General features: G+C 43.7%; 1 protein-coding gene across 1 annotated transcript in view; it reads right to left on the reverse strand.

Annotated features, from left to right (window-relative positions):
• Positions 1-26,100, reverse strand: part of CHRDL2 (chordin like 2) — a 50,774-nt gene that overhangs the window by 11,337 nt on the left and 13,337 nt on the right. The window contains exons 4-9 of the mRNA XM_079973956.1: positions 13,783-13,928; positions 12,650-12,743; positions 8,900-8,949; positions 8,058-8,226; positions 6,400-6,594; positions 948-1,121 (exon numbers count right to left, since the gene is read on the reverse strand). Of these exons, the coding sequence (XP_079830082.1) occupies positions 948-1,121; positions 6,400-6,594; positions 8,058-8,226; positions 8,900-8,949; positions 12,650-12,743; positions 13,783-13,928 (828 nt within the window). The remainder of the gene's footprint in view (positions 1-947; positions 1,122-6,399; positions 6,595-8,057; positions 8,227-8,899; positions 8,950-12,649; positions 12,744-13,782; positions 13,929-26,100) is intronic.

The raw sequence follows: 26,100 nt of genomic DNA on the forward strand, positions 1-26,100 counted from the left end.
GAGTCGAGAGTGGATTTCGTGCTCTTTATTCAGCTCATAGTGGTGAGGAGGAATAGAAGTTTCCCCAGAATGTCTGCTTTATATACATTATTTACACAATGGGCCCCACGTGATTGGCTAATTCCGGGATTTTCCTGTAGGCCAATCAGGTTGCGGATTTACTTCCACCTGGAGCTGGATTGGGTGGCTGCTGTGGACCAATCAGACTGCTGCATTCTGGACCCTATTGTTCTAGGACCAATCAGACTGCTGCATTCGGAATCCTATTGTTCTAGGACCAACCAGTCTGCTGCATTCTGAATCCTATTGTTCTAGGACCAACCAGACTGCTGCATTCTGAATCCTATTGTTCTAGGACCAACCAGACTGCTGCATTCTGAAGCCTATTGTTCTAGGGCCAAACAGACTGCTGCATTAAAGGTGCAGCTTATATTTGGGCCAGATTCTAAGTAAGTAAATCTTACTTCCCAGGTTATTGCCTGATTCTCTATTAAAAGCAACACGATGGGCAGAAACAATAACAACGTGAAAAACTTTATGGAATAATTCAAAACATCAAAACTAACAAACTGAAGTCTCTGAAAGTCCTTAAATGAATCGCAGTGCCAGACTTTACCCAGTGGAGAGCAGGCTGTGAAGCTTTGTATAATCAGCAAATGTCCAATTCTGATGTCTATATCTTTTCGAAAAAAGATTGGTTAATGAAGAAATTGCATATCTCTCTACTTACAAGTGTTGAACTAATTGGCTGATGAAGAATTCAACGAAACAGGTTTAAATGGAAAATTAATAATAATTATTATTTTAAAAAGAGAAAATGCTTTGGTTGAAAGACTGTGTATAAGTCCTCGAAATAAATAGATGAAACTCATAATACTCATTAAAAGCAAGGCCAAAACCCAGGCGCACAAAAGCGAGAGCGCTGCAGGTTCGAAAGAGCTCCTTACCTTTCACGAGCTTCCAGATGTAGATCTCGACATCTTCCGAGGATTCCCGCTCGATCGCAATCTTCCTCAAGTTCTCTTTGGGGTTCTCCGAGGCGGAGGACGGAACAAACATGTAGACGGACACTTGGCATCTGGTGGTATCGACCCCACTGTCGGTGGGCGCCTCTTTGTCCTCTAAAAGCACACACAAACAGAGACGTCTTTACCACTGGGCATAGTGGCGCGGCGAGCCAGGGTGCCAAGCCATGGAGGGTGCCAGGCAGAGAGTCCGGGGAGGGGAGAGCGGGGAGGTAAGCGAGGCGGAGCGGGGCCTTGGTGCCTGCGGGTCTCCAATGCCTGTCAGAGGCGAGAACGCTCCGGATGTTTTCCCACAGTCCAGAGCTCTCTCTGCCGGCTCCGCAACACACCACCTCCTCGGCTGCATGGTGTGTGCTTGCATCCCAAGCTCTGCGCATAATAAACATGACTCTACCACCGCTCCCCCAGTTCACTCTACCTCAAAAGACCCCCATGCTCGAGGCTACACGCTGCAACTGCTGCCCCCAGCGCACCTCCCTCCTTTCCCTGCTTTTCCACCGCCTTGCACGGAGCCTGTTAGAATTCCTGCTCCATGACTGCAGTCATGGGATTGTTGTCTATCACATGACGGTATGTGTTTTGACTCCACAGAGTGGGAAGTGACGGAGACAGGATGTTTGTGTCACTGTGTTCCATGAAGTGAAGCGGACACGGAGCAATGGATCCAAACTACAAGAAAGAAGATTCCACCTAAACATTAGGAAGAACTTCCTGACAGTAAGAGCTGTTCGACAGTGGAATTTGCTGCCAAGGAGTGTGGTGGAGTCTCCTTCTTTGGAGGTCTTTAAGCAGAGGCTTGACAACCATATGTCAGGAGTGCTCTGATGGTGTTTCCTGCTTGGCAGGGGGTTGGACTCGATGGCCCTTGTGGTCTCTTCCAACTCTATGATTCTATGATTCTATGATTCTAAGTGGGACTATTGTCCTTTGTTCTTTGCTGTCTGATGCTAGAGAGAGAGGGAGCCATGTTGCAGTGCTCTGTGTGTGTTTATATGTGAATAAAGTAGATTAGCCAAAATGCTGAATTGCTGAGGTCTGTCACGCAAGATGCGCAAACTCTGCGGATCCCTAAGTGTGCCTGTTTCTGTTGGCATCGGTCATTGTGATGACTGAAGAAAGCTTATGAAGCTCCCGAACGATCGACCAGGAGGGAGGGAACATGCCAGTTGGGTATGTGTCTCTGCCAGGGTCCTACTCGAGTGTAGGCTGAACTCCTGACAGAGCCTGGCTCATCCTGCTGCCCACACTGCCTCTGCACCCCATCACATGAACCACGTTTTCTTTCCCTGCCCTGTTGCGTCCTCCTCACCTGCCCTCCAGCTGGGCTCTGTGCCATGCTTGGCTCGCAGGGCACCATGAATGCACCCCTCAAAGCAGGGTGGTGTTGGCAAGCCAGGCTACCCGCTGTGTGGCTGGGCAGGGGCCACAGCATTGCCCAGCTTGACTCCAGTGGACAAGGGGCGCTCTAGCTGTGTGCTCTGTCCCCATGGCGCACTGCACATCCCCTGGCGCCCACACACCTGCCCTGGATGCCAGCAAGGGCCGCTCTGCCACTGCTTCCAAGTGACAGCCCTTTCGATATTTGATGACAGCTATCCTATCTCCTCTCTGTCTCCTTTTCCTGCATACAGGCTTCCCAAAAAGGACACCGCTGTGTAGGGTTGCCATATTGCAAAAAGTGAAAATCTGGACACAAAAGTTCTCATTGGGCAAAGTTGTTAAGCTTTTCTTTTCTTGCAAAATCTAAAATAAAAATTGAAGTTACTGAGCTATTTTTTAAGGAAATCAGCCCAAAAAACAACAACACTTCTAACACGGAAGTGGTTTCCCCTCCAGGATGCTATTTCCGACGGATGTATCCCAGGTATGTCTGGGAAATCCCAGACAAACAGCAGCCCTATTGCTGTGAGAACGGGATGCTGGGTGAGATGGGCTGTGGGCCTGATCCAGCAAGGCTCTTCCTGTGTTCTCATGTCAGAGTCCCAAGGGCTTGATACAGCTTCCCATGTTCAAAACCAAAACCAAAACAAAACATCTCTTTATGTAGTAACCTGAGCCATCAGGGCAAGTGCTAAACTTCTGTCTCTCTGCTGCTCCAGTTTGTTCCACCATCTACCCGGTGGAATGAGCACGCTAGATTGATGCAGCCCAATAAGAATGAATGAATGAATGAATGAATGAATGAATAAATAATAATAATTTATACCCCACCCATCTGGCTGGGTTTCCCCAGCCACTCTGGGGAGCTTCCAACAAAACACTAAAATACAATGATCTATTAAACATTAAAAGCTTCCCTAATCTCCAGGTTGATGGACTATATGGAATTGACGGAAAGGACTGGCAGAATCCAAAACCAGGGAGAGGAGTTGATGGAAGAAGATTGGAAAACTTAAAGTTTATATATAGAAATATTGCAAAATTAATGAGTGATAGAAAAATGATGGATTGATATTTTATGGATTTAGCAGAAATGTTATAAGGAGTTAAACACATACAAGCATTTTAGTTTTAATGTTAAAATAAGGTTAAAGGGGGGGGGGGAAGAAAAAAATGGTGAAAGGAGGGAAAGTAAAGTTATATTATATTGAGATAAATTATAGAACAAAAATTAGAAAAGATGGAAAGGATTTGCTGAAATAGATAATTGAATTAGAATACAAAAAAGGGAGGTGTGAGGAGGTCAAGGAAATAAGCGAATGAAAAATAAGTTGGGAAGATTAGTTGTGGTTTTTTTTCTCTTTCTCTTTCTCTTGTTGTGATGTGTTGTTTTGTTTTTGTTTGGTGTTATTGTTATTGTTTTTACTTTTGCTTTTTGTAACCCTTGAAAATTTTAATAAATATTATTTTAAAAAAATAAAATAAATAAAAGCTTCCCTAAACAGAGCTGCCTTCAGATGTCTTCTAAAAGTTTGGTAGTTATTTTTCTCTTTGACATCTGGTGGGAGGGCATTCCACAGGGCGGGCGCCACTACCGAGAAGGCCCTCTGCCTGGTTCCCTGTAGCTTTGCTTCTCGCAATGAGGGAACCACCAGAAGGCCCTCAGCTCTGGACCTCAGTGTCCGGGCAGAATGATGGGGGTGGAGATGCTCCTTCAGGTCTACTGGGCTGAGGCCCTTTAGGGCTTTCAAGGTCAGCACCAACACTTTGAATTGTGCTCGGAAACGTAGTGGGAGCCAATGCAGGTCTCCCAGGACCGGTGTTATATGGTCTCGGGGGCCACTCCCAGTCCCCAGTCCAGCTGCTGCATTCTGGATTAGTTGCAGTTTCCGGGTCACCTTCAAAGGTAGCCCCACATAGAGCGCATTGCAGTAGTCCAAGCGAGAAATAACCAGAGCATGCACCGCTCTGGCGAGACAGTCTGCCAAAGCCTCAGCTCATGGCATGGCCCCAGTTCCAGGACCCAAATGAGTGACACCCCGCTGGCTCCTTCGCGCACCCACGCCAAGGTGTCATTTACACTCTTCCCGGTTCCCCCTGCATCGTTCTTGTTTTCCAACTGCCTGCCATGTTTATCTTTGGCCTGCCAAGGGGCTCACGGAGACATAGTCTGGCCCTCAGGGTTTTTCCTTCACCAGCCACTGGTAATGTTCTGTTTTTGCTTGCGGAGTAATTAATAAATTAAGTTTGGCTTTATTGTGTCTAGTTGAGGTTCTTGGACACCTCAGTTGGCCATGGCCTCTTCCTTGAGATTTTCTTCCTGGGGCAGAGCTATAAATAAGTGGTGTTTAATTCAGAGGCGGCAGCTCTGAATACAAGCAACATGTCCCAAAGTTCATCCATCAGGGAACCCTGTGAAATTTCTCCTGGCAGAGATGCGGGAGCCACATTTGTACCCAGTGATTTGTAGACTTCACATAACCCTGGCGTACCCTTGCATTAAAGGTAAAGGGACCCCTGACCATTAGGTCCAGTCATGACCGACTCTGGGGTTGCAGTGCTCATCTCGCCTTATTGGCTGAGGGAGACGGCGTACATTTTGCGGGTCATGTGGCCAGCATGACTAAGCCGCTTCTGGCGAACCAGAGCAGCGCACGGAAACGCCGTTTACCTTCCTGCCAGAGCGGTACCTATTTATCTACTTGCACTTTGACGTGCTTTCAAACTGCTAGGTTTGCAGGAACAGGGACCAAACAACGGGAGCTCACCCTGTTGTGGGGATTTGAACTGCCGACCTTCTGATTGGCAAGTCCTAGGCTCTGTGGTTTTGACCCACAGCGCCACCCGCGTCCCAACCCTTGCATTGGGATGGGCCAATCCATCCATTTTGCGAGTTCCCATATTCTCATTTTTCCCACTTTCCCATTCTCCACATTTCACTTTTTTAAAAATACTTTTTATTAGTTTTCAATTACAATAATCCAATAATAGCCTCATTATAAAAAGGTAAAGGTAAAGGACCCTTGGCAGTTAAGTCCAGTCGCGAACGACTCTGGGGTTGCAGTGCTCATCTTGCTTTACTGGCTGAGGGAGCCGGCGTTTGTCCACAGACAGTTTTTTCCAGGTCATGTGGCCAGCATGACTAAGCCGATTCTGGCGAACCACAGCAGTGCACGGAAACACCGTTTGCCTTCCCGCCAGAGCGGTACCTATTGATCTACCTGCACTTTGATGTGCTTTTGAACTGCTAGCTTGGCAGGAGCTGGGACAGAGCAACAGAAGCTCACTCCGTCACCGGGATTCGAACCACCGACCTTCCAATCGGCAAGCCCTAGGCTCAGTGGTTTAGACCACAGCGCCACCCGCGTCCCCTAACCTCATTATAACAATGCCAAATTACAATACAACTAAAAATACCAATCACCAAGATGCCAAATTAAACAATTTAGGTGGCCCCGTGTGCTAGAATTGATGGCTTGATGATTTACTTTATTTCTGCGTTCCAAGATCTTACAAATTCCAATTATGCTCCAGTCAAAATCCTTTATATCGCAGCTTCAGTTTTAACGACTTCCATTCGTATTGGCACATGAAATGATTTATACACCCACAAGTGAAGCATTCAAACTCTCTTCTGGCTCTTCCTGTGTGTGGCAATTATTCTGTCTCTAATGTTTCTTCCTGTCCTTGTAATATACGGTGTCTATCCATTCTCCACATTTCTACACCCATTTGCGATCTGAGTGCAAATTCGTATTCAGTGTTGCCTAAAATTCACATTTTGGCATGCATATTTCCCCTAGTGTTTTGGGAATATATGCATTTCTGTGCACACCCCACCTTAGTATTCTTCCTAGTGCTAAACTCCTAGAATTGTAGATTTGGAAGGGAACCCTGGGGGTCATCTAGTCCAACCCCCTGCCCCCCCCAGTCTTATACTGCAAAGGGGTAATACACACAAGCATGAAATGCAGTCAGTGTGTCTGTTTATTACCTGGGCAGACTTTACAACATTTCCCTTCCACATTTTCGGGTTCCTCGCAGGGGTACTCCTTGGGGCATGTGATCTTCCGGCAATCCTGGCTCCCATCTTTGCAGGTGCACAAGATGCAGGGCAACAGCACGAAGTGGCGGATCGTGGGGTGCCACACTTCTCCGTGCGAGTAGGTCTTCCCGTTGTACACACAAGCTGGAAAGAGAGAGAGAGAGAGAGAGAGAGAAGACCACAGGTGAAAATAGAAAAAAATTAAGAGTGCAGTCCAAGTTCAAGCCATTTCAGATGTGTGGGAAAGTTTAGGGTAGTAGGAAGGTAAAAGGTAAAGGTGTTGGAGGAGACTCTTGAGAAGAAGATCAAATCTATCCATTCTGAAGGAAATCAGCCCTGAGTGCTCACTGGAAGGACAGATCCTGAAGCTGAGGCTCCAGTACTTTGGCCACCTCATGAGAAGAGAAGACTCCCTGGAAAAGACCCTGGTGTTGGGAAAGATGGAGGGCACAAGGAGAAGGGGACGACAGAGGACGAGATGGTGGGACAGTGTTCTCGAAGCTAGCAGCATGAGTTTGACCAAACTGCGGGAGGCAGTGGAAGACAGGAGTGCCTGGCGTGCTCTGGTCCAGGGGTCACGAAGAGTCGGACACGACTAAACGACTAAGGGTAAAAAGGATGCACCGGACCATAGGAGGGGGAGAACAAGAAAAAAAATTTTTTCCCCCTTGTTCTCCTCCTCTAAAACAAGGTGCGTTCTGTGCATTCAAGGTGCGTTCACCCGAAGCCTCCGGAGCCCAGTGGGAGTTCCCATGTCAGGGAGCAGCGCAGAGGAGGCATGCTGCCTTCCCGCTGCCCCCCGAGCTTGTGGGGCTGGCGGTGGGGGGAAGCGCTGCAACCTTCCCCCCACCTTCGTTCAGCTTTCGTAGCTTCTGCAGGACAGCGGGGTGAAGGCACCCTGCTGCCCTGCTGTGGCTTTGCGCAGCTAACCCCAAGCTAGAACAGCGAGACGGAGCGCTGCACAGCGTTCCATCTCCCTGTTCTGGCTTTGGGCCTAGCCGCGCAGCCTGCATTCGCTCTATAGGACGCACACACATTTCCCCTTAATTTTTGGAGGGGGAAACCTGTGTCCTATAGAGCGAAAAATACGGTAATTTTGCCAGCTAGCCCTGATGATCATCTAATGTTTATTGGATGGATTCCCCCCCCCCAAAAAAAATTGATTTTTGAAATTCTGAATTTTTTGTTATTTACATTTCATACTGTATTTTATGCTGTTTTTCATTGCATCAGTTAAGTGTTTTAAATTTGTTATTAGCCGCCCTGAGCCCAGTTTTCTGAACCGGGAAAGGCGGGGTATAAATAAAAAATTATTATTATTAAAAGATGCATTAAAAGATGTATTAAAATTATTATTATTTAAAAGATTAAAACGTGGAACCCATGGATGGAGGGAAGGAAGTTCAGAAGAACCATGTATTTTAATGTTTGAAATGATTATGTTAAATATGCATAAAATTATCAAAAAAAGCCAATTAAAAAAATTATTAAAAAAAGGGAAGTTGAAAAATCTAACATGCCCTAATCCTGCGCTGACCGCCGCTTTAGGTGCAAGGGAAGAAGCCTCGCCTAGAGCACATCGCAGTGTTCACCTGAAATGACGTTACCTTTTTTGTTCTGCTCCTTCAGGATGATTCTGACCGTCGTTCCGCCGCTCCCCACTTTCTGTTTGATGCTCTTGGGGATCAGTTCCAGCGAGGCTCCCGTCGGGGGATCAACTGCTACGGCAGATCCTCTGCTCCCGGCGCCCACCGCACAGTGGTAACGGGGGTGCCTCTGCGGAGCCAGACAACATGGCAAGATCCCCAGTCAATTCAGCAGGCGATCTCATTGGACGGGGTCAGGCTGGATGACCCTCAGGTGTCTCTGCCAACTTTGATTCTAGTCTCATTCAGTTAAAGGCTCTTTAGAGTTTGAGTTCCTGAGATGCGGGGACTAAAAGGAGGGCAATCAAAGCGGATTCTGAGAGCCCTTACGAAGGCTAGTAGCCTTCGACAGCCCTCTCCTCCATGAATTAATCTAATCCTCTTTTAAAGCCATCCAGTTTAGTGGCCATCGCTGCCTCATGTGGCAAGGAGTTCCATAGTTCAACTGTGCGCTGTGTGAAGAAGTCCTTTCTTTTATCTGCCCTGAATCTCCCCAAATGCAGCTTCAATTTCAATATTATGTGAGGGATTCTTCAACTGGGATTCCTGCACTGCAGAGACTAGATGGCTCCCTTCCAGCTCTATAATTCTATGAATCTATAACAAAACTATAAATCTATTTTTTTTAAATCCTCTTCTCTATCCACTTTCTCTATATCACCTTTTATTACGGCAAATTCTGAGAACCCGTAACGTTTATTGCACATGAGACGACCTGCTAGTGAGCAATGTCGAAAGAACATGCCTCTTAATTACCGGTAATTGTGTATTTCAAAGAAATAAAAACTGAAAGCTTTACTTACGACGCCTCTGTTTAATTGGGGCTCTTCTATCAGCCTCTCAAAGGAATTATCTGCACAGAGGAAAGAAAAAGCATAGATCTACTGGGAGTTTCACATAGTAAGCATACAGTTTAGTCCATCAGTTTAGCCAATCCTGTTTATTCATTCAGATTCCTAACCTGACCAAAGCATTATTTGAGTGGTGGCACAGGTGGCGCTGTGGGTTAAAGCCTCAGCACCTAGGGCTTGCCGATCGAAAGGTCGGCGGTTCGAATCCCTGCGGCGGGGTGCGCTCCCGCTGCTCGGTGTTACCCCTTTGTAACACTCAGTATATTTTGTCCATTTCCTCTCCAGGATCAAGTAAAGTGAAAAACTGAAAAGCTTCTGGGAGATGATATATAATGAGATGAAAAAAAATGTTGAAATATACATTTTAAAGAAACCAAAAGCATTTTTACTGGGCATTGTAGGAAGTGATATAAATACAAAGGAATGTAAGCTGTTCTTATACACAACAACAGCAGCAAGAACGTTATTGGCCCAAAAATGGAAGCAAGAAGAATTACTGAGGAAAGAAGAATGGAGGATGAAATTAATGGACTATGCAGAACTGGATAAATTAACAGGAAGGATTCGAAACTGGTGGGACCAGAAATTCACAGAAGACTGGAGTAAATTTACAGACTATTTGAAAAGTATTTGTGATGAACAGACTACGTTTGTAGGTTTGCAAGAAGTTTTGTGAGGAGTATTATTAGAATTATCGCAAAAATGGATAAGGGGGAGGATGTTAGTGAAGACAATTAAAGGTAATATGATTTTAAGAATTGCATATGAAGTGGTTAAAACAGTGGATCATCAGATGAGCTGATGGAAGTCCAAAAAAGATTGTATAAGAGATGGAGTTTTGTGGTATGTACTATAATTTATATGTTAAAATTGAATAAAAATTATTATTAAAAAAAGAAAGAAAAACTGGATCTGCAGCTTTAAGAAGATGGCCACTGAGCACAGCATGGACTGGCTGGCGCCTGTGACATCACGCACCCATTTTTCACTTATTGGCCTGAAAGCACTTTTGCGGTTCTTTTTAAATTGATCGAGTTTTCTTTCTTGTCTTTGTTTGAAAGATAGCAAATGAATGTTTTCATTTGAAGCGGTTGCTGCCTTTCAAATGTTAACGTTACGTGTGCATAGAGTTAGCCCAGTTGAAAGTTAACTTTCAAATTATTAGGGCAGCAAATTTCTGGGATCTCTGGGCTTAACAGGAGCACCCCGAGGTGAAACACAGTTGACCACACACACCCCTCCGTCATGACACCCTATTGCCCCTCACTCCCAAGGAAGTAACTATTCACTATATCAAACAGAGGGAGAAAGAAACTTCTTAAGGGAGAGAACTTGAAGAAACCATAGAACATGGGTAGGCAGACTAAGGCCCGGGGGCTGGATCCGGCCCAATCGCCTTCTACATCTGGCCTGCAGACGGTTCGGGAATCAACTCTGGCCCTCCAGATGTTTGTGACTACAATTCCCATCATCCCTGACCACTGGTCCTGTTAGCTAGGGGTGATGGGAATTGAAGTCCCAAGCATCTGGAGGGCCAGTGTTTGCCTATGCCTGCTCTAGCCCATGGGTAGGCAAACTAAGGCCCCGGGGGCCAGATCCGGCACAATCGCCTTCTAAATCCAGCCTGTGGACGGTCGGGGAATCAGTGTGTTTTTACATGAGTAGAATTCGTCCTTTTATCTAAAATGCATCTCTGGGTTATTTGTGGGGCATAGGAATTTGTTCATATTTTTTTTCTTCAAAATATAGTCCGGCCCCCCACAAGGTCTGAGGGACAGTGGACCGGCCCCCTGCTGAAAAAGTTTGCTGACCCCTGCCACAGAATCTCTACCTCCACTGCCCTATATAACCAAATGCAAGGAGTTCAGATGGGATGGGGAGAAGCATGGCCAGTCCTTCCATGAGGCAGAGCGAGGCAGCTGCCTCGGGCGGTAAATTCAGGTGGTGTTGGAATGGAGCTAGGAATGGGGGCCACGTGGTATGCCCTGCAGATCCCAAACTAGCCTGCTTCCATAAAGTTCTGCCTCAGGCAGCAAAACAGCTCTAGTTGCTCCTGGGTAAAGGTAAAGGGACCCCTGACCATTAGGTCCAGTCGTGGCCGACTCTGGGGTTGCGGTGCTCATCTCGCTTTATTGGCTGAGGGAGCCGGCATACAGCTTCCGGGTCATGTGGCCAGCATGACGAAGCCACTTCTGGAGAACCAGAGCAGCTCACGGAAATGCCGTTTACCTTCCCGCCAGAGTGGTACCTATTTATCTACTTGCACTTTGAAGTGCTTTTGAACTGCTAGGTTGGCAGGAGCAGGGACCGAGCAACGGGACCTCACCCCATCGCGGGTTTTCGAACCGCCAACCTTCTGATCGGCAAGTCCTAGGCTCTGTGGTTTAACCCACAGCGCACCCGGAAAAATAATCTTCCTCTAGGAGGAGAGCAAAGGAGCTTGAGATGGCGCTAGAAAAGCAACCAATTCCTACAAACGTTTTCAAATGTTTACAATTTTCTTTCATGTAAAATATAAATTTGCTCCAGTCCTTTTGAAACAGTTTGTCTCGCCGATTCCAGATCTTCCCCAACAGCTTTGCCAACTCTACATATTCCATCATCTTTTTACTGCCAACGTAGGAAGTTCCTGCTACTTCCATTTCTGGGCCAGAAGTATCCTTGCAGCCGTTGTGGCATACACAAACAAATTTACATCTTTTTCCTGAATTTCCTCTCCAATTAAACCTAACAAAAATGCCTCTGGTTTTTTACTGAAATTATATTTTAAAACCTTCTTTAATTCATTACATATTATATCCCAGAAGGCTTTGACCTTAGTATAAACGTTTGTAGGTTTGAGTTGAAATATTTTGTAATGTTAAAATAAGGAGCTGTTTTACATATAATGAGGTGAAATGTTAAAAGAAGACAGAAGGTAAAAAATGAGGTGGAATGTTAAAAGAAGATAGAAGGTAAAAAAGTGGTTATAGAAATGCTAAGAATTTACTAAAACATTTTTCGAAGTCAGAAAGAGGGAGGGAAGGAGGTCGATGCTCTGTTTGAGCAATGCTTAAGGTTATAGATTTATGTAATAAAATGTGACTAAATATGGAAAACTCAACAAAAATTGTTATACAAAAGAAAAAGAAAAAGAAAAAGAAAAAGAAAAAGAAAAAGAAAAAGAAAAAGAAAGAAAAACAACCAATTCCTGCACAGGGCAGCCTAGGAAATATTAACAAAGGGCAGTGTTTGGCAGCAGACAAGAACTTGGTATAAATGGTGGAAGTCTTTTTAAAACATTTTAATTAAGGTTGATGTCTTGCAAGACGGAAATATATAGTAGTATGCAAGCATAGATCTGGAGCTGTTGTTTATAGCGAAAACTTTTCTATTTTCTAAATTTCTATTTTAAATCCTTCTTTTTTCTTTTATTCCTTTTTTCTTTCTTTGTCTATTCTTTTTCCCTTCTCCCTCTTTCTTTCTGAATATTGCTTTATGGATGTATAAATAATCATGTTTATGTGTATATGTATGAAATTTGTTTTGTATTTCTTTTTTTATTTGATATTCTTTTTTTGTATTCAATAAAATTTAATAATAATAATAATAATAATAATAATAATAATAATAATAATAGATCTCTGGCTGTTTTTACCACCCCTCCAAAGGTCCATGGTGTGGGAGCGAGGGATGTGGCGAGGATCATGGTTCTCACATTACCTCTGCAGACTTGGCAGCAGGAGCCTGGCATGGTTTCGGGAGAGGCACACAGCACCTCTGGGCAGGTCACCAGGCCGCAGTAAATGTGGCCTTCCTGAGAAAAACACAAGAAATCCATACACTTCGTCAATAGCAGCACATCCCCACCTGATGTGTTTTGAGCTAGCTAGCATTTCCAAACCGTCTTCAAGGGCAGGCCCAGTTACATCACATTGCAGTAGTCTAACCATCCGTTTCCCCATAGCTTGGGTGTCCAGCTTCTGACTGAAAAGGCTCCTGCCTGTACACTCCTGCCTTTCCAATAATAATCATATCATAATAATTTATTATTTCTACCCAGCCCATCTAGCTGGGTTTCCAAGGTAAGGTGGATCAAATCTACGCTTCCGGGTGCCATAAGAAAGCTGCAGAGATAGCGCAGGATAGTGCGCACCCCGGAAATGATCTCTTTCAGCTTCTGCCTTCTGGAAGAAGGTACAGGGTCATAAAGACTAGGACCAGTGGCGTAGCGTGGGTTGTCAGCACCCGGGGCAAGGCAAGTAATTTGCACCCCCTAACCCGTGGATTTGCGCCCCTAACCCTAACCCCCAGATGTTGCGCCCGGTGCGGCCGGCCCCCCCTGCACCCCCCACGCCACGCCACTGACTAGGACTAGCCGTCTGAGAAACAGTTTCTATCCAAATGCGATTTTGGTTTTAAACGAAGTGTAAGGTAGTATCTATGGGAGTATATTGTATTTAAAAATGGGGTATCAGAGTTTTTAGGGGGCTAACCAGGCTGGGATAGCTGGGATAGCAGGCTTGTTGGTTTTGAATATCTTATGTAGATTTTATGTATGGGACAATGACAATAAAGATTATCGTATCGTATCATCGTATCCTATCCTATCCTATCCTATCCTATCCCATCCCCACCAGGGCCCTACCCTGATGTTGGTGTGTGCTAAGCAAATACTTTCTTTCGTTTTCCCTGGCCTGTTGTCATATATTGCAGCACCTCAATTTTGATACATGCTCGGGTTGCCCTGTTCCGTGAGATTTGATCATTTGGGTTTCCCTCTTCCGAACCTTTCCCAACTCCTCAACGACCGTTTTGCGGCGAGGCGTCCAGAACGGCTCTCCGAAGCCACTTACCGAGCAACTGCACTGAGTGCACTGATTTGACTGCCTGGAAGGGAAGAGCTCGTTGTGGGTGAAGATGTCGCCATGCTGGTAGGCCGTGCCGTTGTAGCGGCAGGAGGAATTGGCTGGCGTCTGGATCCCAGGCAGGGTGAGCAGCTCTGCGGAGGAAGAAGAAGACACGATCGAGAACATTTTCTCTCTCCCTACATCCCCCTGCGACGATTTTTCCAGGAGTGGCTAACTGTAGCAAACCACATGTAATGATCTCTGGCAGGCAATCAAGCCCCAATGAGAAGTAATAACCCTCCGGCAATTTTATGTACAGTGGTACCTTGGTTCTCAAACTTAATCCGTTCCAGAAGTCCGTTCTTAAACCAAAGCGTTCCAAAACTAAGGTGCACTTTCCCATAGAAAGTAATGCAAAACGGTCCCTCTAGAGGTAGCTTTTGAAACTGTTACAAGAGTGGATCTGGGAAATCTCCAGCTGCTTGATAAGAAGTGTGGGAACTAGAGATTGACCTTGGACATTCGAGAATGTCGATAGGAGAAGCCTTAGCAACTGCATTTTGCAAGACAAATTATCTGCTGGAACAGCTTCATAAAAAAAATTGGATGGTATGATTACTAAAACTGACATTTTGGGACCAAAAGTGAGCACCAATACAGAAATTACTCAGGATTTGACACAGGAATCTATTTTAGCAGGACAAATTGCTGAAAAGGAGAAGGAGAAAGTTGCTGTTGTCAAACCTAAAGGGGGAGCTTTAGTCTTATAGAGGCAAATCGAAGACTATAAGTTGAGGCCCTTTATGATTGAAACTAGAAAAAGTCAGACTTTGAAGATCAGAGCCTGGCCTAGACTAGAAAAGGAAAGTTGGAAAGATCCCTCTATGCAGGGATTAACTGACTTTTGGAATATGGACTTGGGTCAGGAGGAGATTGGAGTTCGAGGGGCCTTTGGAGTTGGAGGAATTTTGAAATATGCCCTGAAATACTTTATGGATCCTAGCTTTAATTGTGGAAATTTGGCTGACCTGTCGAGAGGGAGTGGAGGTGTCGTTGGATTGGAGTTTCCTCGAGATCTGCTCTTTAGCATCAAAGAACATGGAGAAGAACTGCAGAAGGGATGTGGAAAAGAGTTAAGAGCTTCGGACATAAGATCTCCAGGTTGATGGACTGTATGGAGTGGATGGAGGTGTCTGTCAGAGCCCGAGACCAGGGAGAGGAGATGGTGGAAGAAGATTGGAAGATTTAAAGTCTTTATATAGAAATATTGTAAAATTAATGAGTGACAGGAAAATGTTGGAATGAATTTTTATGACCTTAGTAGAAATGCTATAAGGAGTTAAGTTTAAATAAGTATACCAATTTTAATGGAAATAAGATTAAAAATATGTTAAGACATTTATATGATAGAAAATGGAGAAAGATGGAAAGGAATTGCTAAAACAATTAATGGAAGTGGAATACAAAGAGGGAGGTGAGAGGAGGTCGATGATATAAGGGAATGAAAGTTAGAATATGGAAAAGGAATGATGTATGTTTTCAAATTGTTTTTGTTTTGTTTTGTTCAGTTTATTATGTTGGGTGAGGTGTTGAGGTTGTGTTTTGTATATTGTATTGTGTTGTTTTGTTTTTTCTTGTTCTTGTTCTTTTTTATTTGTTTGTTTCTCTCTTTTCTTTCTTTTTCCTTTTTAAAAAGCAATAAATATTTAATAAAAAAAGAAAGAAAGTAATGCAAAACGGATTACTCCGTCCCAGACTTTTAAAAACAACCCCTAAAACAGCAATTTAACATGCAGCGAGGTTGAGAGAGGAGACTTGTTGTCTAGGCAGCCCAAGACCTCCAGGCTTGTTCCCCGGAGAGGACACTTTGGTGCTGCTAACACAAACCAAGATGGTTTTACACACTGAAATATACTCAGAGTTGAGAGTGGATTTCATGCTCTTTATTCAGCTCATAGTGGTGAGGAGGAATGGAAGTTCCCCCAGAATGTCTGCTTTATATACATTATTTACACAATGGGCCCCACGTGATTGGCTAATTCCGGGATTTTCCTGTAGGCCAATCAGGTTGCGGATTTACTTCCACCTGGAGCTGGATTGGGTGGCTCCTGTGGACCAATCATACTGCTGCATTCTGGATCCTATTGTTTTGGGACCAATCAGACTGCTGCATTCGGAATCCTATTGTTCTAGGACCAATCAGACTGCTGCTTTTGGATCCTATTCAACTCAGTACATACACACACACACACACACACAGAGAGAGAGAGAGAGAGAGAGAGAGAGAGAGAGAGAGAGAGAGAGCTGCTCTCCCTTCTTAGAGTCCTTCATCTTTAAACTGGGCTTGGACTGGACAGGCCCTGGTCTATTGGATTTCGACTAGCTGGCATCGCTGAATCAAGTTCTTCCATCTCGTTGAGTTAATTAAACTAAATGGTTTTAATTGGATTTTGAGTAAGTGTGCAATCAATTGCCGCTGCTTTGGATTTTATTGGGTTGTTATCTCCCTTAGGGGGACATACGAACCGTTGTTCCTAATGTTGCTTTTTATAGGATAGGGGGCACTGCGGAGGCGTTTGTGGGACCAAGGGGGCAGTAGCCCGGAAAAGTTTGGGTGCTGCTGCAATAGAGGACTGTCTACTCTAAAGAGGGACACACAGCCACACTACCCACAACACAGAGAAGCCCCTAGGCTGGAAAGGGATTGTAGAAATGTTGGTATGATCAATACATTTTGTAATGGGGATAAGAAATCTAGAATTAACAAAAAGAAGATGGCATAAACCCCAGAAAACAGGAGGACTGTCTCCCCAACATAAAGTTATATTATATAGCAAATCAGTTAAGATACAGTGGTACCTCAGGTTAAGTACGTAATTTGTTCTGGAGGTCGGTTCTTAACCTGAAACTGTTCTTAACCTGAAGCACCACTTTAGCTAATGGGGCCTCCTGCTGCTGCTGCTGCGCCGCCGGAGCATGATTTCTGTTCTCATCCTGAAGTAAAGTTCTTAACCCGAGGTACTATTTCTTGGTTAGCGGAGTATGTAACCTGAAGCGTATGTAACCTGAAGCATATGTAACCCGAGGTACCACTGTATATATCATAGATGGGATAACAGAGCAAGGAGAGATAGAATGGCTAGAGAGTGGTAAAGTGGACCCTCTGGTTATGAATTTAATTTCTTTCTTTCTTTCTCTTTCTTATTTTTTTAAACTTTATTCCAAAACCGAAAAAGAATTACAAACATCCAATTCAAAATCCATATTCGTTTTGTAACATAAGCCTATTACATACAGTAGTTGACTAGATTAAAATATACCTAATTGCTATAGACTTCCCTTTGCTATATATAAATGCAATGCAATTAGAAATATTAAATTAGAAATTTTTATAAATTCCCCTATACCCCCACTCCCCTTCACACATGTGTGATCTCACTATTTTTTTTAACTTCTTCCATCTTGTTGTGTTTTTTTTTTTAAAAAAAATATTTATTAAGAATTTTTCATTTACAGTAAAAAAAAAAAATGAACATAACATTGCATATCACATATTTTCTTATCACTTCTGGACTTCCTCACATCTCCCGCTCCTACGTTCTAGTTTAATACACTTAAAACAACAATTTATTCCCTTATCTCCATCCTTACTGTCAAATTTCGAATATATTTCAAATTTTAGATACGTTTATTCCAATCCTTACAAAAGAAAATTTAGTTTAGCCTAATAATTATCTAAAAAAAAATAGGTTTTTCATCTTATATTTAAATTATCTTCATGATTTACTTCATCTATTTTGATGGTGCCAATTTGTCTAAAATCAAGCATCCTGCTTAACATTCATACAGTTTACAATATTTTTGCAGATAAAGCTTAAATTTTTTCCAGTCCTCTTCAACGATTTCTTCTCCCAGGTCTCGGATTCTGCCAGTCATCTCAGCCAGTTCCATGTAGTTCATCAGTTGCATCTGCCATTCTTCCAGTGTGGGTAGATCTTGGGTTTTCCAGTGTTTAGCAATAAGTATCCTTGCTGCTGTTGTTGCATACATGAAAAAAGTTCGGTCTTTCTTTAACACCCCTTGGCCAACAATACCCAAAAGGAAGGCCTCTGGTTTCTTAAGGAAGGTATACTTAAATACCTTTTTCAGCTCATTATATATCATTTCCCAGAAGACCTTCACCTTAGGACAGGTCCACCAAAGGTGAAAGAACGTTCCTTCATTTTCCTTACATTTCCAACACTTATTATCAGACAAGTGGTATATTTTTGCAAGTTTGACTGGGGTCATGTACCATCTATATATCATTTTCATTACATTTTCTTTCAAAGCATTACATGCAGTGAAATTCAACCCAGTAGTCCACAACTTTTCCCAGTCCTCAAACATAATATTATACCCTATGTCCTGTGCCCACTTTATCATAGCCGATTTAACCGTTTCATCTTGTATGTTCCATTTTAACAGCAAGTTGTACATTCTTGAAAGTACCTTGGTCTTAGGCTCTAGCAATTCCGTTTCTAATTTCGATTTTTCCACCTGGAATCCTAATTTTTTATCAAGTTTAAAAACTTCTTTAATCTGGGCGTAGTGTAACCAATCTCGCACTTTGTCTTTCATTTTCTCCTGACTCTGCAATTTCCAATTGTCTCCTTCTTTTTCTAATATTTCCCAATACTTTGGCCATTTGGCCTCCATATTGAGTCTTTTTCGGGCCTTAGCTTCCAATGGTGAAAGCCACCTTGGAGTTTTATTTTCCAATAAGTCTTTATATTTTGTCCAGACATTAAACACTGCCTTTCTGACAATATGGTTCTTAAAAGCCTTATGAATCTTAGCCTTATCGTACCATAGATATGCATGCCAACCAAACGCATTGTTGAAACCTTCCAAATCCAATACATCAGTGTCCTCCAGAAGTAGCCAGTCTTTTAGCCAGCAGAAAGCTGCTGCTTCATAATACAGCCTTAAGTCTGGCAGGGCAAAGCCCCCTCTTTCTTTCACATCAGTTAGTATCTTAAACTTGATTCTGGGCTTTTTGCCCTGCCAGACAAATTTGGAAATATCTCTCTGCCACTTCTGGAAGCATTCTGTTTTATCCACAATCTGTAATGTTTGAAACAAAAACAACATTTTTGGCAATACATTCATCTTTACAGCGGCGATTCGGCCTAACAAAGAAAGTTTCAATCTTGTCCAACTTTCTAGATCTCTCTTAATTTCTGACCAGCATTTCTCATAATTATCCTTAAACAGATTTAGATTTTTTGATGTTATATTTACCCCTAGGTATTTCACTTTTTTAACCACATTTAACTCTGTCTCTTTCTGAAACCATTCTGACTCTGTATCTGTCAAGTTCTTTCCCAATACTTTAGTTTTCTGTTTGTTTAATTTAAATCCCGCCACCTGGCCAAATTCTTGGATCAATTGTAATGCTTTTTTCGTACTTGGCTCTGGCTCCTGTAGGGTCAAAACTAAATTGTTCTATCTGTGCCTCATCTTGCGGACCTTGAGTATATAGTTGTTTAAAATACCTCTGAAAGCACTTTCTGATCTCCATGGGGTTCTGAACATTTTCCCCTTCAATCTCTAAATTAGTAACTGTATTCATTTTCTGTCTCCTTTTCAACTGCCATGCTAGCAGTTTCCCACATTTATTTGCCGATTCAAATGTTTTTTGTTTCATTAATTTAATTCTCCATTCTATTTCCTGGTTCATCAATTTAGAATATTGTGCTTGGTATAATTTAATTTCTCTCAGAATCGGCTGTGACTTCGGGTTTGATCTTAATTTCTTCTCCAGTTCTTTAATTTTCTCCAAAATCTTGTCTTTTTTCTCATTTTGTGCCCTTTTCTTTACAGCATTCTGTTGTATCAAGAACCCCCTCATCACCGCTTTACTTGCGTCCCAGATAGTTGTTTTTTCCACTGAAGTGTTCAAATTTATCTCAAAATAGTCCTTCAAAACTTTTTGGGCTTTTTTAACAATCTCCTGATCTCTGAACAAATTGTCATTCATCTTCCACCTAAAGGAGCCGGATGGTAGTAGTGTCATATCCATCTTTACAGCATTGTGGTCGGAGCAGGTTTTTGGGCAGATTTCCACCTTTCTGGTCTTCGGTGCCAGGCCTCTAGATATCCATATTTGGTCTATTCTTGTCCATGTCAGCTGGGCTTCAGAAAAGAATGTTCCTTCTCTTCCCAAGGGGTTTTTTGTCCTCCAAATGTCAATCAAGTCCATATTGTCAGTCAGTTCAAAAAAAGTCTTAGGTAGTCTGCCATCTTTTGATATATTTTGATTTTGTGACTTATCCATGTTGGTTGATACCACTCCATTCATATCTCCCATCATGATGATGTTATCATAGTCCAGATAGTCCAGGACGCTCTCATGCAACTTATTGTAAAATTCTGATTTCCCCTCATTCGGTGCATAAATTCCTAATATCAAAAATTTCTCTCCTTGATGTTGTATCTCAATTGCCACAATTCTTCCTTGTTCATCTTTGAATAAGAATTTAGGTGCCAGGCTCTCCTTTGCATAAACCACCACTCCTCTCTTCTTTACTTTGTCCGAAGAGATAAATTCTTGGCCTAGTCTTTTGTTAATTAACACTTTCCTATGGAGCCTGGTCACATGTGTTTCTTGCAAACAGATAATGTCCAATTGTTCCTTTTTTAATATATGAAATATCTTCCTCCTTTTTTCCGGGGAGTTACAACCATGAATGTTCCAGCTCAAAAGTTGCAGAGACATCCTGGATAAATCTGTTATTGTTCTGGTGGTGGTGTCTTTTTTTCTGGGTCTCCAGGTTCTGGGGGTGAAGGTACACAACATCTTGTTGTGTTGTCGTAGTTTAATAATTATTCAATTGATTCTTTTATTATTTCCTTGCTTACCCCTGCACGTTTTACACATTATCTATTAATATTCCAGTTCCGGAACCATATTTTTTCATGTTTTCCTTCACTCCATCCCACTCCTAATTATTCTCTGATTTGAATGGCCTCTAATGATTGCGGTCAATTTTGCCATTTCCACAAACCCACAGAATTTGCTTTGCCATTCTAATAATGATGGTATTTTCTCCCCCTTCAAGTTCTTTGCAATCAATATTCTGGCCACTTAATTTAATTTGTTTTGAGGGTCCTGAAAAATCTGTAACTCTTTTGGTACTAGTGTCTGGCTGTTGCAAAGTCAATACCAGATCGTCCAGAGATCATGATCTGGACGATCTGGTATTGACTTTGCAACAGCCAGACACTAGTACCAAAAGAGTATTAGAACTAATTGATATATTTGGTCGAGTAGCAGGTTTTAAATTGAATAGACAAAAAACGAAAGTGTTGGAAAAAAATTTAACAATGGAAGAAAGAGAGAGTTTTCAGAATGAAACAGGCTTGGAAATAACAAAAAGGGTAAAATACCTGGGGGTAAATTTAACATCCAAGAATGTGAACTTATTTAAGGATAATTATGAAAAATGTTGGTCAGAAGTTAAAAAGGATCTGGAAATATGGTCAAGGTTGAAACTTTCCTTGTTAGGCCGAATTGCTACTATTAAGATGAATGTATTGCCTAGAATGCTGTTTTTATTCCAGACGTTGCAGATTGTGGACAAGATGGACTGTTTCAAGAAGTGGCAGAAAGACATATCAAAATTTGTCTGGCAGGGCAAAAAGCCCAGAATTAAATTTAAGATTTTAACTGATGCAAAGGATAGAGGGGGGTTTGCCCTGCCGGACTTAAGACTTTATTATGAATCAGCAGCTTTCTGCTGGTTGAAACACTGGCTACTTCTTGAGAACACTGACATTTTGGATCTGGAAGGGTACGACAATAGTTTTGGTTGGCATGCATACTTATGGTACGACAAGGTAAAGGTGTATAAAAGCTTTAAAAACCATATTGTAAGGAAAGCATTGTATAACGTTTGGATTAGATACAAAGATTTGTTGGAAAGTAAAACCCCTAGGTGGGTGTCACCAATGGAAGCTAGGGAAGTAAAAAAACTTAATATGGATTCTAAATGGCCAAAATATCATGAGATTTTAGAATACGATGGCGAAAGGGTGAAACTTCAGAGTTATGAGAAACTAAAGCCTAAGGTTCGAGACTGGTTGCATTACCATCAGATAAATGAGACGTTTAAACAGGACAGGAAAATAGGATTTCAGAAAGAGAAGTCAAAACTAGAAACAGAATTGTTGGAACCCAATACTAAGAACTTATCAAAAATGTATAACTTGCTGTTAAAATGGAATACACAGGATGAAATGGTGAAATCAGCCATGATTAAATGGGCACAAGATATCGGTCATGATATTATGTTTGCTGACTGGGAACAGTTATGGACCACCGGTATTAAATTTACTGCATGTAATGCCTTAAAAGAAAATATTATGAAAATGATCTACCGATGGTACATGACCCCAGTCAAGCTTGTAAAAATATATCATTTGCCTAATAATAAGTGTTGGAAATGTAATGAGACTGAAGGCACTTTCTACCACCTTTGGTGGACCTGCCCAAAGGTTAAAGCTTTCTGGGAAATGATCTATAATGAAATTAAGAAGGTCCTTAAGTGGACTTTTCCTAAGAAACCAGAGGCTTTCCTCTTGGGCATGGTGGGCCAAATGGTGCCAAGGAAGGATAGGATTTTCTTTATGTATGCCACTACAGCAGCAAGAATTCTACTGGCAAAGTATTGGAAGACGCAAGAACTACCTACTCTGGAAGAATGGCAAACAAAGGTGATCGACTTTATGGGACTGGCCGAGACGACGGGCAGAATCCGGGACCAGGGGAAAGAGACAATGGAAGAGGACTGGAAGAAATTCAAAATATATCTTAAAAGTAATTGTAAAATTGAGGAATGTTAAGATGTCAGGGGGTAAGAAGTAAAGAATTGCAGCAGTAAATAAAAAACTTAAGAAATTTTTGATGAAAGGGAATTAAGACAATGGACCTAAGGGTTGCTAAAGAATTATTAAATAAGGATGCAGGGTTGGGGAGGTATGGGGAAGTCAAAGAAAAAAGGGCATGAACCGATGAGCTTGAAGTTATACTGTTTTATATTGTTCTTTATTATTTGTGTGGAAAATTAATAAAAATTATTATAAAAAAAAAAAGAAAAATCTGTAACCAGAGGTGCCGCTTCTGCACATGCGCATGGCGCAATAGAGTGCTTCTGCGCACGTGTGAGTGGCAAAACCCGGAAGAATACACTTCTGGGTTTGCCGCTTTTGCAACCTGAAGATTACGTATCCAGAGCGATACATAACCCGAGGGTCCACTGTACACAGGAAATGAGCGAGAAGATAGCAAATATATTTTTTTATCAAACCAAGCAGGCAATGGTGGCAGAATATTGAAAATCCCTGATTAAGAAATATCACTAAGATGTGGGTGAACTATAAAGGAAAACTGATACCAGCAAATTCCCCTCTAACCCAAGTGGTGATGATAGAAGACTTCTCAGTAAATTTAAAAAAGGAAATTGAAAAAGAAATGTTGGTAGCAAAGCCTAGTGAGGTTGTGTCAGGGTGAAGCCTATAGTTTAGTGCCAGAATCCAGATGCAGGTTAGGAAGTTGTCCAGAAATCCACCCCCAAAATTCAGAAGGCTGGGCTTCTCTCTCAGCTTTCACCAAATGCTACAATTAATGGGGACACAGGTGGCGCTGTGGGTTAAACCACATAGCCTAGAGCTTGCCGATCAGAAGGTCAGTGGTTCGAATCCCTGCGTAAGCTCCCATTGCTCGGTCCCTGCTCCTGCCAACCTAGCAGTTCGAAAGCACATCAAAGTGCAAGTAGATAAATAGGTACCGCTCTGGCGGAAAGGTAAACGGCGTTTCTGTGCGCTGCTCTGGTTCGCCAGAAGCGGCTTAGTCATGCTGGCCACAGATCACTTCCTGGTGCAACTGGACTTCTCTGCAACCCATCCCCTCTGCAGGGAGGTGGGACCAATTCGGATGGTCCGCCCCCGCCACTTAATGGATCCAAATGGTTTCCAGAGAGTGGTAGGGGATGCTTTATCCCATGTTGATGGCCTTTCAGCCGATTCCCTGGTGGCCCGCTGGAATGTGGAGTTAACCAGGGCTATTGACTGTTTGGCTCCGAAGCGCCCTCTCCGATTGCATGGAGCCCGGACAGCCCCATGGTTTTCCACGGATCTGAGGGCAATGAAACAATCGTTGAGACGGCTAGAGCGCCGGTGGCGGATAACTCATTCCGAATCTGACCGGACACAGGTTAGAGCTCAACGTCGAGCCTACCAAGTGGCGATAGTGACGGCGAAGAAGAATTTCTTCACCGCCTCTATTGCATCTGCAGAAAACAGCAGCAGGAGACTTTTTCAGGTGGTTCACAATTTAGTGGAACCACCTGCAACATCGGGGCCCAGTACGGGCCACATGTTCTCCTGCAATGATTTTGCAAAGTTTTTTGCAGATAAAATCGCTCAGATTCGGGAAGAAGTAGACTCCACCGTGGGAGCAGGGCCGGGGCGGGAGAGTGCTAGAGTTCTGTCTAGTCAAGTTGAGTGGGATCAATTCCAATCTGCTACCTCCGAGGATGTGGACAGGCTGCTTGGACGAGTGAAGCCAACCACCTGTCTCCTGGATCCTTGCCCATCCTGGCTTATAAAAGCTAGCCGGGAAGGACTGGGCGATGGGCTTCGTGGGGTGGTGAATGCTTCCCTCCGTGAGGGAGCCTTCCCAGACCCGCTGAAAGAGGCGGTTATTAAACCGCTTCTTAAAAAACCATCTTTAGATGCGGCCACGATGGCCAACTATCGCCCAGTTTCAAATTTTCCATTCTTGGGCAAGGTGATTGAGCGAGCAGTGGCCGAACAACTCCAGGCACGTCTGGAAGAAGCGGACCATTTGGATCCCTTCCAGTCGGGATTCAGGCCTCATCATGGGTCTGAAACTGCCTTGGTCGCACTGGTTGATGATCTCCGGCGGGCTAGGGACAAAGGTGAGAGCTGTTTCCTAGTTCTGCTGGATCTCTCAGCGGCGTTTGATACCATCGACCATAACATCCTTCTGGACCGTCTTGAGGGGCTGGGAGCTGGGGGCACTGTCATACAGTGGTTCCGCTCCTTCCTCCTGGGCCGTGTTCAGAAAGTGGTGGCGGGGGATGAGTGTTCAGACCCCTGGGCTCTCACTTGTGGGGTGCCTCAGGGTTCTGTCCTCTCCCCCATGCTTTTCAACATTTACATGCAGTCGCTGGGAGAGATCATCAGGAGGTTTGGGCTGGGTGTTCATCAGTATGCGGATGATACCCAGCTCTACCTCTCTTTTAAATCAGAACCAGTGAAGGCGGTGAAGGTCCTGTGTGAGTGTCTGGAGGCGGTTGGAGGATGGATGGCGGCTAACAGATTGAGGTTGAATCCTGACAAGACAGAAGTGCTGTTTTTGGGGGACAGGAGGCGGGCAGGTGTGGAGAATTCCCTGGTCCTGAATGGGGTAACTGTGCCCCTGAAGGACCAGGTGCGCAGCCTGGGAGTCATTTTGGACTCACAGCTGTCCATGGAGGCACAGGTCAAATCTGTGTCCAGGGCAGCTGTTTACCAGCTCCATCTGGTACGTAGGCTGAGACCCTATCTGCCTGTGGACTGTCTCGCCAGAGTGGTGCATGCTCTGGTTATCTCCCGCTTGGACTACTGCAATGCACTCTACGTGGGGCTACCTTTGAAGGTGACTCGGAAACTACAACTAATCCAGAATGCGGCAGCTAGACTGGTGACTGGGGGCGGCCGCCGAGACCATATAACACCGGTCTTGAAAGACCTACATTGGCTCCCAGTACGTTTCCGAGCACAATTCAAAGTGTTGGTGCTGACCTTTAAAGCCCTAAACGGCCTCGGTCCAGTATACCTGAAGGAGCGTCTCCACCCCCATCATTCTGCCCGGACGCTGAGGTCTAGCGCAGAGGGCCTTCTGGCGGTTCCCTCATTGCGAGAAGTAAAGCTACAGGGAACCAGGCAGAGGGCCTTCTCGGTAGTGGCGCCCGCCCTGTGGAACACCCTTCCAGCAGATGTCAAAGCGATTAACAACTACCTGACATTCAGAAGACATCTGAAGGCAGCCCTGTTCAGGGAAGTTTTTAACGTGTGATATTTTATTGTATTTTTGCTTTCTATGGAAGCCGCCCAGAGTGGCTGGAGAGGCCCAGCCAGATGGGCGGGGTATAAATAATAAATTATTATTATTATTTATTATGACCCGGAAGCTGTACGCTGGCTCCCTCGGCCAATAAAGCGAGATGAGCGCCGCAACCCCAGAGTCAGCCACGATTGGACCTAATGGTCAGGGGT

The sequence above is a fragment of the Podarcis cretensis genome, assembly GCF_951804945.1.
Source record: "Podarcis cretensis genome assembly, chromosome: 4".
Lineage (NCBI taxonomy): Eukaryota > Metazoa > Chordata > Lepidosauria > Squamata > Lacertidae > Podarcis > Podarcis cretensis.